At 37.8% G+C, this 13347-nt stretch overlaps 1 protein-coding gene across 2 annotated transcripts in view; it reads left to right on the plus strand.

Annotated features, from left to right (window-relative positions):
• SPRED1 (sprouty related EVH1 domain containing 1) overlaps positions 1–13347 on the plus strand; it is a 61609-nt gene that overhangs the window by 28377 nt on the left and 19885 nt on the right. The window contains exons 1-2 of one of the 2 annotated variants that reach the window (XM_075030380.1): positions 5743–6315; positions 7837–8011. In XM_075030380.1, the coding sequence (XP_074886481.1) occupies positions 6299–6315; positions 7837–8011 (192 nt within the window). In that variant the 5' untranslated portion in view covers positions 5743–6298. Of the gene's footprint in view, positions 1–5742; positions 6316–7836; positions 8012–13347 lie in introns of those variants that run through there. The other variant, XM_075030379.1, reaches the window with a different exon arrangement.

Here is a 13347-nt window from a genome sequence, read left to right on the forward strand (position 1 = left end):
AGCTTGTCTTCCATGGTTTCTTTACATGTTCCTCTTTTTTTGCAAGGTTGGAAAGAAATGGTAACTTTTCTTATCTAAAAAATTAACTTTCTCTTGTTTTATTTGTGGGCTTTTTCATCTTTTTCTGTATGTTTCCATTGTAAGCAAGTCACAGTTAATACATGGCATCAGTACCCAACAGCTTGATTGCTACTTGATAAGAAACAAGTAGTGATTTTGCAAAATTAGAAGAGGTACAGACAGTTCTGTGCTATAAATGGAGTGAAGAGATTTCTCTGGATCTTCAGAAATTCTGGGGTAAGGAAGGAAAAAAACCTATGAGAATAGAGAGAGAGGAGAAGCCAGGCTGGCATGAAGAGTGGATATTTCTGGAGTTCATGGCTGTCAGCTTGTAAAAATTAGGCAAATTTAGTGTTTTCTGGATGAAGCCCATTAAACTTGGGGGGCATATGAGTAGCAGGATCTGACGACTCAAGTTCTGTTATCCCATCCGCCTAAAACTGGATGGAATTTAATCCCAGAGTCCCTGGTACCAGCAGTCCTCTGTTGTTAAGCAGGCAGGTGTGGAAGTCATTAAAAAGCATCTTCTATGTCCAGCTCATCTCAGCAACTCTTACAAAGGGGAACTACATACTATGTACTATTCTTTTAGTTCTGCTACATGTGTCCAAAACCTGTGGACCCATCTTTGAATGTTACTTCCGTTCTTTTTAACTTCAGTGGGGAAGAGTAGAAAGAAAAATAAGTTTGTTTGGGTTTTTTATTTGCTTGCATTTGATATCGGATACAGTTTTCTAAGTAATATGCTTTGACCAGACAATGTTACAGAATCTATACTATTATGAAAACTTAGGCCTCTGGAAGGCAGTTTCTTTAAAAGAGGTGGAACCCAAGTATGTGTTGTGGTCTCCTTTAATCTGCTAAGATACTACTTCATTTAACCAATCCTCATGGATGACAAATAGTAATAGAAACTAACTACAATTATTAAACAAGAGGAGGTGCCGGGGAGCTGGTCTAAAATGTTATTCACGGAAATGTCAAATATCTACTTTGTACGTAGTTGTCATGGTTTTCAAATCTTTTTAACAGCTTCTCCATTCTTCATGTGCTTTTGTGCTTTGCAAGAGTTCTTTTGGTAGTAGCCATTCTTCCTTGCAGAATCGGTTACTTTACAGGGTCACAAATCTTAAGTTGTCTGTATTCAAATGGGAATGTGCTTCTAGTGCTGCTATTTTGTAATTTTTTTTTTTTTTTTTTCTGACATTATGTCCAAGAGAGCACTTCATAACAGCAATATACTGTTTTGACAGTTTCCCGTTCTGGACACTTGTTCATTTGTGTCTCACTTTCCCTTTTATATTGTAGGTACACCTTCAAACACCTTGCTTTACAAGCCTCTCCTGCTAAATATGAATTGTGTAATCAAGTATTTTTGACTCTTTCAGGTTACCAGTTATCCCCTCCTTATGTAATACAGTTTCCCACATAGCTTTTTCCTTCTGCCATTTTGAGTTCAAGCCATTTTGCTTGGTAGTTCAGGTTTCTGTAGGTAGATTTTTGTTGTTACTGTTGTTTGAGCAGGAATGTCCCATTCAGGTTTTTTTGGCAAAGTCCAAAGCTCTTCAGTAAATCAGTGTGGCTACCAGTATCCTAAATGTAACAGCATTTGTCTATAGTTCCTTCTGGAAATCCATGTCTTTTCTTGCTAAGCTCCTAACAAAAATAAATTTCCTAGGCATAGTAACCACACACGGTTGCTGTACCTCCTGTCTTTACTGTGAAGAATACCTTTTGCCTCTCTCAAAGGAGAATAAAGTTTTGACTTCTACCAGCATAATAGTTTGGTGTATATTCTGATTTGCTGGTATAATTTTGAGAGGAGAAAGGTAAATCATGTCAGGCAGAGCCTCATATAGTAGTTGTTATTAAGGCAAAAAATATATATACAGCAGTTTCCTTCTCATAAAAATTAATAGGATATGCTGTCATATGTTTTCTTGATGTAAATTATGTCATCTTTAGTATTCGTGCTGCATTTGCATCTCCTTCTGTTGTAGATAAGTCATTAATGTTTTCTGCCAGTGGCAGTCATTCTCTAAACCTTTAGTAACAAAGGGCTTTATATCCTCAGCAGTGTACTGATATGTTCATGTGATACTGGTGAAATTAATTTTTTTTTTCTAAATTGAGTCAATACTCAACAAATGTTATCTGCAAGTAAAATAAACTTTAGCTCAGTACCTTTTGGTACTCTGGGCATGCACGTACTCATGAGCGCTTCTCTAGCTGGGAATCATAAAATCTTCTGCTAAGCTGTTTGGATAATAAGAACCATAAAAAGCCAAGTGTGGTTCATGTATGCTCTTTGGGTGAGGCTACAAACACAAAAGTATATTGCACCAGAAGTTGGAGGGGTTAAAGTACATGTGTGAAGTGCCAGTCAAAGGTAAAGAGCCTTGATCCATGACCAGTTCACTTTGGAGATCAGCCTGGAGCTGTTACCTGGGTGCCAGCAAAGATAGTGTAATTTCATAACAGAGTGTGTCACGATTTTTCAGAATGCCTTTTTTTTTTCCCTTAGCCTTGTCAGAAGTGTTTAAATAGCAGTTGTGCACAATGTCAACTCTTACTTCAAAGTATCATGAATTCTCATAAATTAACCCATATTAGTTATATTTCTAAAGTTGTGTTTTATTGAAATTGCTGTGCTTTGAAATATGACATTAAATAAAAGAAAGAATCACAGAATAATTGAGGTTGGAAGGGACCTCTGGAGGTCGTCTTGTCCACCCCCCCCTGCTCAAGGAGGGCCACCTAAAGCAGGTTACCCAGGACTATGTCCAGGCAGCTTTTGAGTATCTCCAAGGATGGAGACTGCACAACTTCTCTGGGCAACCTGTGCCAGCGCTCAGGCACCCTCACAGTGAAAAAGTATTTCCTAATGTTCAAGTGGAACCTCCTGTGCTTCAGTTTGTGCCCATTGCCTCTGGTCCTGTCACTGGGCGTCACTGAAAAGAACCTGGCTCCATCCTTATGTACGTTGATAAGATACCCCTGAGTCTTCTACAGGCTGAACAGCCCCAGCTCTCTCAGCCTTCCTTCATATGATATGCTCCGGTCCCATAATCATCTTGGTGGCCTTCGCTGGACTCCTTCCAGCAGCTCCATATCGCTCTTGTCCTGAGGAGCCCAGCACCGGACCCAGCACTCCAGCTGTGGCCTCACCAGTGCTGAGTAGAGGGGAAGGATCACCTCCCTCAGCCTACTGGCAATGCTTCTCCTAATGCAGGCCAGGACACCGTTGGCTGCCTTTGTCCCAAGGGCACATTTCTGGATTATGTTCAACTTGGTGTCCACCTGAAACCCAAGGTCATTTTCTGCAAATCCACCTTCCTGCTTTGAAAGAAACCATAATGCTAAATATTTTTACTGAAGCTAAGAGGGTCAGGTTCTCATATGGTTCAGTTTATAACTCCATTTGAAGATCCAGGTTTCTTGATGGTGATGGTACTAGCTTTATAGTATTAAAAACCAATTTGCAATTGCAGTTCAATTGTCTTAACAACATTTCTGAGATCACTTATTATCTTTCAGTCCTATATTAAAATAGAACTGTGCAAGATGCAACACAAATAAAAGAATGGTAATGCTTAATATGAATCTAGGAGAGGGAAGATTTGCATACCGTTGAAACTGGGTTAAAATAAATGTAATGCAACAAGGTAGCTGTTTTTTGGTTTTGGTTCTCTTTCCTCCTTCAACATCTCTTCCCTTCTTTCTTTGGGAAAAATATTTTGGCAGAAAATTCTTAACCTTCATTCTCTTTTGGATTACTAATGGAAGAAAGGACAAATGTTGTAATAACATTTGGTATCTTTAATTGGCTTGATATTACACATAAGAAATACTCCAAATTATCAAAATAATTAATATTTTACGAAAAAGCCATAGTGATGAAATTACAATTGCATTCCTCCCTCTGGCCACCAGCAGGATTGCTCATTAGTTGCTGTGCTGAAGGTCCCAGCCAGTCGAGGTCAGTGGAGTGCTTCCTGGGCTTGAACGACGGTTTGGTCATCCAGGTCATAAGTCATTACGGGCCCGAGAGCATTACAATGATATATATACACAGCTTTTGGAGGGAGGAGAGAGCCTTTAAAATCCGTGGTCAGATTTTAATGCTTGATGCTCTTAAAATAAAGTCGATGGCAGGCAAGGACTGTAAGTCTTATATCTTACCTGTCCACTTATGGTTTGTAGCCCTTTGTTTCTGCCCCCTAATGCTTTCTCGGGCTTCTTGGTTCACCCCACATTTGCTAATATTTTTAGAATGCAACTTTACACAATCTGCTATGCTATCTTAAAATTATTTTGTTTCGAGTTTAGTAGGTATACTGTTCAGACACATGCTGTACTCTTCAATAGCTCTTAACTACTAGGGGAAAATAACACTGTAGATAACTTTTTTTTTTTTCCCCCTTTTCTCCTACTTCATCATGATTTATAACACTGAAATCACATAAGAATAGTGTACTCTCATCTCCTTGCCTGAGGCACTTAGCTGTTAGAGAGAGGATCTGTTTCCATAGTTTTTAGGAATTGATCCTGGATTCCAGTGTGGTTGTCCCCAGTCTTCACTGATACTCAGCACTGACTCTTGGGAAACAGCATGCTCCTATAGACAGAATCCCATTTGACTTTTCCTGTAAACCTTGCTCTGCCTCAAGAGTTTTCAGTGGCCACAACCAAAATCAGGGGGTCTCAAGAAAGGTTGGATGTGATACAGTAAGTTTGGGCCTGCTGTTGGAATGCTGCTTTTCATCCTACATTTCACATGCTTGTGGTAGCTCTAGTAAAAGGTTTCATAAGAGCAATGCTCAGCTAATTGCCCTGTTTGTTTGATTTTCTTTTGTTTAGTTATTCCTGATAGAGCTGTTAAACATGCAAGAGTAGGTAAAAATCGTAGGCTGCAGGGGTGGTGCTGCAAAACACTGGAGCCTTGTCTGCCCTTTTTCCCCACAGCTAAGCTACACCAGCAGTTTAGCAATTTGTTCTGAAATTCCCAAAAGTAGATGGGACTATAACACTTAGAGATACAAGGCATCTGGGTGGTTTCAGTAGCACCAGTAGTGTGACAGGCAGATGCTGTTTTGTTTGCAGAGGATTCTGGAAATGGAAATCACTGGAAGTCCTGCTGCTGCTTTGTGGTTAATTGCAAGCCAGCTTATATTGTTACTAAAAATAACTATTGTTACCAACAGTGACTTCCTTTAAAGTATAAAAAAAAAAATAATATTAAAAACCAAACCACAAAAACACAAAACTAAACCATCTCTTCATAGTTCTTGGCATTGTTGCAAGTACAGTAATGAATTTGTCCAGTTAATTTACAGGGTGGTTGTCTGGAAAAACTGTTTTGTTTCAATTTAAGGGCTTATTAATTAAATATTACCTATTGCAGAATTTTATTTTGGCTCTTGCACTAATGCAGTGGATTTGTCAATAGTTTCTAAAATATTTGAAAGGATAAATGTTGTTTAAAACAGTTTAGAAAATATGGAAGCAAAACACAAGATTGTTAACTAGACCAAACTAGGCGTCTCAGTATAGGGAAGGGGGAAAAAAACCCAACACTGACAGAAAACTTCTAGCAAATAGAAGTAGCTAAGCCACTGAGGTATGATATGTATCCTCCATCTTTGCTTCTCCTTAGCAATTCTTGAAAAGAAAATGGATGCAGAGTGTAAATTTTAATTAAAAAAAAAAAATCTGTTGTAGTTCCAGTTTTCTCATGTAGCCTAAGGGAAGTTCTGTGATACCCCTAAAAGATGCTTAACTGAACTCTTGCTGCAGTCTGTTGGTATACAAAAGAAAGCTCTAATATGCAGATTACAACCAAATTTATGGACCAAATAACTTTAAAGCTAAATTTGTGGTTCACTTGGATGGAGAATAGCAAAGAGAGTGTGTAGGTTTAACCAATTGGAGCATCCTATTTCTTACCGTTTCAGGGGAAAGTCCCGGTGTCCTCAGTTTATGTCAGAAGAGGGTCTTCACCTGAGAGAAATAAGACAAAAGACTACCTGTATCTGAAGTGTACAACTACAATCTGAACTTACCTTTGAGTGAAGTATAGCGACAGAGACCAATGAATGATTCAATTTTCAGTAATATTACTAAGCATCAAGATACAGCCATTTTTATTTGCAGATATTAGAATTGATAGATGCATACAATGAAGGATTGGATTTTTCTTGATTATATTTGTCTACTGTGTGGGAGGAGTTACTAAAAGATGTTGGTACAGAAATGGTGAGAAACATTGACTGAACTGTCATTTTAACTATGAGGTTTAGGGGGAGGAGGAGGCTGGTTTTTTGCTTGGAGGGGGCAAACAAAGTCTCTATAACAAATTCATTTGCCTATAAGCTAAAATTGGATAGTCTTGTTTTATTTCCCATTTTGCAAACCGTTATGTATTTAAGCTTTAGATGCTTGCAGCAAAATTCTCTTTTATATATATAAATGAATCATATGTGTGAATCATATGTGTGTGTGTGAGAACATAATATATTAATTAGGCAAAAAAGCCTACCTTCAGTTATTTTGGGACATCTGGGGGAAAAAGAAAAAAACAAAGCAGTGATCCCTTTAAAATACAACATTTTGGTGAATGGTTATATCGCAAGTAATTTTGTACAGAAGGAACAACTTTGTTCTCTTCTAGTATTTCCTTTTCAGTCCTTAAATTTGACATCACTAATGCTAACTGGCATAACTACTTAAAACCTCAATCAGAAATATGTTGCAAAAGATATCATGAAGCTTATTTCTTTTAAAGTGTTGGAACATTCATTCATGGACTATTACATTCATGTAGTAAACCATACTTCGAATGTAGAATCTTATAATATCCTTGGTAAACCATGGGGTTTTCCAACTGATGTAGCAGGAAATTCATAACTAAAACTAAAATGTGTCATTTAATTTAAAAGAAATAAGTAAAAGCTGAGAGAGAGAGATCGCCAAAAACACTTTTTCCAAGACTCTGAAAAAGGAATTTGGCTTTTTAAGTAATGAGGTGATAACCATTTGTTTATTTTATAAAAATGCTAAATGATGGAAAAAGCTGTTAAATTGTAAAATGCAAGTAATTTTCCACATACTGCGAGTACAGGAGAGAACCAGCAAGTAGACACTGCACATATTAGGTTTTAAGTAGCCGTAACTGGTTCTGTTGTCGAACCCCACAGCCTCTGTGTCCTGACCTACCCTTGCAAAGGACGGGTTATGTGCGTGGGGAGGAGAGAGGGAGGGAGGGACGAAGGGAAGCGGGGTTTTCTGGCTAGAAGCCTGTTCTTGTTTAGATTTCAGTGGCAGAAGGCCTGACCTCTTTCTGCTTGCTTGTTCTCTTTTCTGTGCAATTTCATGGTGGCTGACTGGCTTCATGATTAGTCTAAAATAAATTGGGAGTTGATTCTTACTCCCTTCCCACCCCTGGCCCTCTCTAGCTAGATCACTGACTGTAAAGTTTTAGAAGCGTATCAGTTTTGACTCTGAGGAGCTATATTGTCTGGTTAAGTTTCTTTACAAGGAATCGCATGTAAGCTCCAAGAAGTCCTAATGAAGGCATAAAAGTACAGAGGAACATTTTTTAGAGGGTCTTCTTAAACTGGTTTCTTCTAGGTGACTGTTCTGGAAGGACTGAACCTCCACAATGTTAATTATCATGATCTTGGTTGTGGGTTTGTTGTTTTGTTTTGGTTTTTTTTAACTAGACTTAGCTGGTTTGCATTTATGGAAAACTAATTTCTTCTTTTGCATCTCTTCCAGTAATAGTTATGCACGAGTGCGAGCTGTGGTGATGACCCGGGATGACTCAAGTGGTGGATGGTTACCACTTGGAGGGGGTGGACTAAGCTGTGTCACAGTCTTCAAAGTCATTCCCCAGGAAGAGAATAGCTGTGCTGATTTTCTTATCCATGGAGAACGACTCAGGGATAAAACGGTAAAAATTTACATCTGTTTAACGTTCCTATTAAAACTACATAGGACCTAAGAATAGATGTTTGGTTATTGTTGCTTGTAGACTAGGAAGTAAATTTATAGTCTCAGTCTAATGCTATTGCTGAGCTTTTATCCGTATCAATGATTATATACCTAAAGAGCCAATTATTTGTTTCAGGAGTAGTACTATCCATTTCTAGAAGTAAGCATGTTGATCTTTAAAACATTTTTTTTTTTTTCATTGCAGATTTCCATCCATTTGGGGAAACATTTTGCTATTCAGGTTTTTTTCCAATGGAGGGTTAAAGTTAAATCTTCTTGTTAACCTGTTTATACACCAATGATACTGTGTTTAATAGGAGTGTTGGAAAATAAGATAACTTCTTAAAAAACAAAATCTGAAGGAATTCCTCAGTAATGATTCAGTTAGTTGTGGAATTTGACTGTGACAAAAAGTAGCCATTTTACATGAAAACAACTTTTGTATTGGAAGAAAGCCTGAAGCTGGCAGGTCAAAGAATTAATCTGGTTTGATGAACACATAGACAGTATTCATTTATCAGCTACAACAAATAAAATGCCAGTAATAAAACTAGTCTTAAATAGTGTCATGAAAGTCAGCCTCACAAAAGGAAAACGGGTGTAGGTTCTCAGCCATTTCTACATGCAGACCTATGGAAGACAAAATTGGCTTACTAAAGCTTGCTTGGTTACTTGTATGCCAAATAGGTTTCTGAGGGGGGAGGGGTGTCTTACTGTGGAAACAAAGGGAAGTGGGGAAAGCAGAAAACCTCCATCTTAATGAGTTTTATCAAGAACTTACTCTTTTCTGCCAATAATTTCTGATTCCTGTGTAAGCTTAAAGGTAGAATTGCATCTTATACCATACTGCTGATTCTTTCTCAAGTATACCAGTTTCTCCCTTGAGGCAGGACTGCTGAGTTTTCTGCCTTGACTGTGACTGTTGTAGGAAGAGAGCATATAAATAGAAATTCTGCTGACTCAGTTGTTTCAGCGAGGCGTAGTGCTATTAGCAGAGTACCCTGTGTTCCTGCACAGCTATGTGCACCTGCAGTTCCTTCCTCACTTTGCAGTAGTTCCCTTTAGAACTTTTTTTAGCCTTATTGAGGCTGTTTTTGAGGACCTTAATTGCATTTAGAGATACTTGACAATTTTCTCTTAGTTATTACTTTCGACATTCACAGCTTGCCTTCAGAATCTGAGGGTAATAAAGTGCTCAGAACTGAAGGCTGGTTTAATGTTTCTCCTGTATGCATATGAAAATGTTGCAGCCATCAGCATCCTGATCTGTGTGCTCTCTCTCCTGCTTCCCCCGGGCAAGCCTTGTTTCGCTTCCACTTCTGGTAGAAAGCTTTATATGTCTCTGCTCCTCTTCCTGTCCAAAATGGAGCTCATGTTAGTATGTTTTCCAAACCTTTATTGTCCTGAACAGGTTTTTTTTGTTTGGGGTTTTTTTTTTTTTCCAGGTTTTTTGTGTGTGTCCCATCCTGTGTCTGTCTGTCCCTCCCCTACTGCCCCCAAATGTGACCTACTAGTCTGTCAGGCAGTTTTGATCTTACAGCAGTTTTAGGAAGCGACTGTTGGAAGTCAGCCCCTCAAAACCACAGGATAAAAGATGGAGGAAATGCAGTTAAGAAGAACACCTATCCAGTGTGTATTGAAGAAAGCTCAGGGAACTAACAAATACAGGTTTAGGCTGTGGGGAGGAAGACTGTAGAGCCAGTGATGCTTAGGTAACTGAGTAAAAGGAAGCTATGTATGCATGTATTAACTCAGACTTCAAATAATGCACTTACAAGCAACAGCTAATGTGTAATGAATTAACAACAAAGTTGCACAGTATGCAACAAGACCCCTGTTGGCATGAAAGAAACAAGATCCTACACCAAGGTATGTGAGGACATTGTTAGGTCATGACACTTTTTCAGAAAGACTGTAGCAGGGACTGGAAGAGAAATTCTGTTGGACAGGGATCCGGTCACTGATTCTAAAACTGTTCTGATCCTTATGCTTTAAATATAGTTAATGATTTTACATTTGTTCTTAGGATGTTCCTGTGGATTTACTGTTCAAGCACAATTTTTAACCTTTTCTTTAATGAAGCCAAACAATTGGGTTTTTTAAGTCCAAGTAGAATTGACAGGTGACTATTGTATTTCCTAATACAAAGAAAAGACCGAGAAAAACAACACCAAGAAGTTGAAATGTAATTGTTCCAACTTGAAAGAGTGAAGAAGGCTTTGTTCTCAGAGGCAACCCTGAAAAGGACTGTTGAAGATTACGTCAGTGGCATAAAATGCTATTTATTTTTTTTTCTTTAAAAATAAAGTAAAAGTGGAAGTTGCTATGGGTTCATCAGGTTTGTTATTGAGTAGGGACCAAATATTTTGATGATCTTCTCATTTTGAGTAAGAGTTATACTGAATCTGCTGTTTCTGTGCTCCACCATTGCTCTAATCTCATTTTAGAATGGCCTTGGTGTGGAAATCTGTATACCTGAATAATCTTTGAAGTTAGTTGTGTGCTGTTTAGTTGGTTGCTCTGCCATTGTATTTGCAAAGAGGAAGTAGCAATATTTTTAAAAGCAATAGTTTCAAAAAAGCTTCCTAAACCATTTTGAACATTTCAGTTATTCAGATTTTGAGCACATGTGTCTTCAGGCATGTTTAATCTATTGTAGTATCTAGAAGTAATTACAGCTAGGTCAATTGGACCATGATTTCCAGTTCACTCACTTTTTTGCAGAGTACATGCAGACATTTCTGAAAATACTTCTATGGATTAAAAAAGAAAGTAATCCTTACAAATGGAGTCTTCCCCCTCACCCCTTTGCCTCAAGTCACATTACACACTGTTAAAATACCTCTGTAGCTAGATTATATTTTTATTTCCTATGGCCAATAAGTCTTTCTATTGTGAACTGGCTCAGCTGCCAGGAAAGATGCAGAAATTCCCTTATCCTGGAATACCTATAGTGTGGAATTTGGGCCACTTTTCTGGGACACAGGGAAGCATGGGTTTTGAAATAACCTCAGGTTAGAGAGCAAATGGAATCAGATCTATGGCTTTTACTTTAGAAATATGGGAATCATAATGTTAGTATTACTGTTCAACCTATGTGTCAGCAGAAAGGTGGAATTTATTCCAAAGCAACTTGAAATCCATAGGTGAGGTATTTGATGGAGGTATCTTCTAGATGCCTCTTAAATGGTTATACTCAAAAAGAATGAGAGATCTTTTATCTCTTCTCTTATTGTTTCTTATAAACTAGCTTTAGTTGCTGCTTCTCCAAGTACTGCTTCTGACACTGCATTGCAATTCATTCCAGTGTGCTGGATCTCCCCATATATTTTATAGGATATGCAGGCATTTAATTTTGACTATAGACCTCAGTCTGTAAGTCAGCTGTATAAATTAAACACTTTGGGACTGAACATCAAAATTTGAAGTTCCTTTTTAGAGGCGTTTCTTTTCATTTCTGTATATACCTGAGAGTTAGGTTGCTATAAGCCCTTTTACAAACCAGCTTCAGGCTACATGTAGAGTTTCCAAAGTTTCTGTGCAGTACCGAGCTATTTAAGACATCTCATGGGGTTCACAAAAAGCATCCTAGTTATCTGAGAAGAAAATCAAAGTGGTGGCACCACTGAATTAATTTAGGAGAGGCATTGCTCCCCGCTAGTTTGCTCAGGTTGTTTAGATCTGCGTTGGAATGTAAGGGTATTTTGTGAAGACTTTGACGTAATTACACGTTTCCTCATTTATTATATTCCCCTACCTAGATCTGGCTCCAGCTAGTCTGCTTGGAACAATTGCACTCCCTCCTAACCTGGTCAGGTCTGCTGCTCTCTTTTACTGTGTTTACAGTAGCTCTCTTCTATCTTAATAGCACTGGTGTTAAACATACATTAGGCTCAAGCTTACGGGTTTCTAGGCTTTGGTGAATTTTACATTCTTGAATGCAAATAATAGACTTCTCTGTTCCATTTTATTTTCTTTTCCAGTCCATTGCTATGCAAGTTTTTAGTTGAAGGAGAGAAAAAAAAGTGACTATTATCTTTTGGATCGTGAGTCAGGAGTGACAAATCAAAGTTTTAAATCTTTCTTTTGAAGAACAGGTAATTGTGTAAAGGAAGAGGTACGAAGCTGAAACTGAGTATAAATACTGTTCTCTTCTAAAAATCTGCTATTCAAAAAATTTATAATTTACTTTTTAAATTGGCTTTAAAGTTTGAGAAAAGACTGATTCTAACAGGCTGTAATACAGCCTTTACATAATCTTACTTTTTGTATTGGGGGGGATGGGAAGCATGCACAGAATAATAATCATATCACAGTGGCACTGGGGCCACATGCTCTGAAGCAAGAATATACTCAGGTCATGCTGCTTGGTCCCAAGACTAGAGAAAAGCCTTTGATTCTATTTAGCAGAAAAGACATTCAAAGGTTTCATCAAAAACTATATGCTTATATGTTTGTAGATTTGGGCTGGGAATGAGAAATGGCAAAACTATCTATCTACATGTAATGTCATAAGCTGTTGAAAGTACAGCTAGAAATGAGTAAAATAGTATCCAGTATCTAGAAATGTTCAATTATGGGTCTGTTATCAAAATAGAAATTTATATCAAATGCGATAAGGGTTTTTTCATATTTGTTTCTGAAACAAGCCCTAGATAATGATGCTAATATCTTAAATACTCATTTTTGTTCAAAAATATTTGGAGTGTTGAAAGTCTAAAATTTCTGACTTTAGGGATTCATCTTGTCTACACAAGCCAAATAGTTTCTGATATCTTTAAAGAATGTATCTTGTAGAGGTGAAGAAAGAAACATGTGGAAAGCAAATATTTTTACGAGTAGCTGTGAACTCATTAGCGTTGCACTTAATGACATCCGGATATTAAAAGGATTTTTTCGTTAAATAGTAGTAAGTAGACATACAACCCTATTTATGCTCTGAGAATTTAGATTTGGATTGTGTGGATCTGGAGCTCTTTTGTCTTGAGTCTGAGAACTCTGCAACTTTTCCCATTATGTGCTAAGATGGCTGCTTCATATTGGCATGGAAGTCTTATATTGAGTCTCCAAATAAAGAAAACCTTCAGAACAGTAACCTATGTTCATTAAACAATGCAATTTTGTTAAGCCGTAGTCACTTAATTTACAGTCTTGCAGGTTTTTGTTGTGCTTATCACTGGAGAGCTTAGGGAAGGTCTACCTAAAAAGGTTTGGTGAGGTAGATTTTTGGTAACCATGTGGGAGAGCGTGATATCACCTTCACATATGAGGTAGAGAGTTCCGAACCATAGCAAA

Source organism: Buteo buteo, chromosome 6, assembly GCF_964188355.1.
Source record: "Buteo buteo chromosome 6, bButBut1.hap1.1, whole genome shotgun sequence".
Taxonomy (NCBI): domain Eukaryota; kingdom Metazoa; phylum Chordata; class Aves; order Accipitriformes; family Accipitridae; genus Buteo; species Buteo buteo.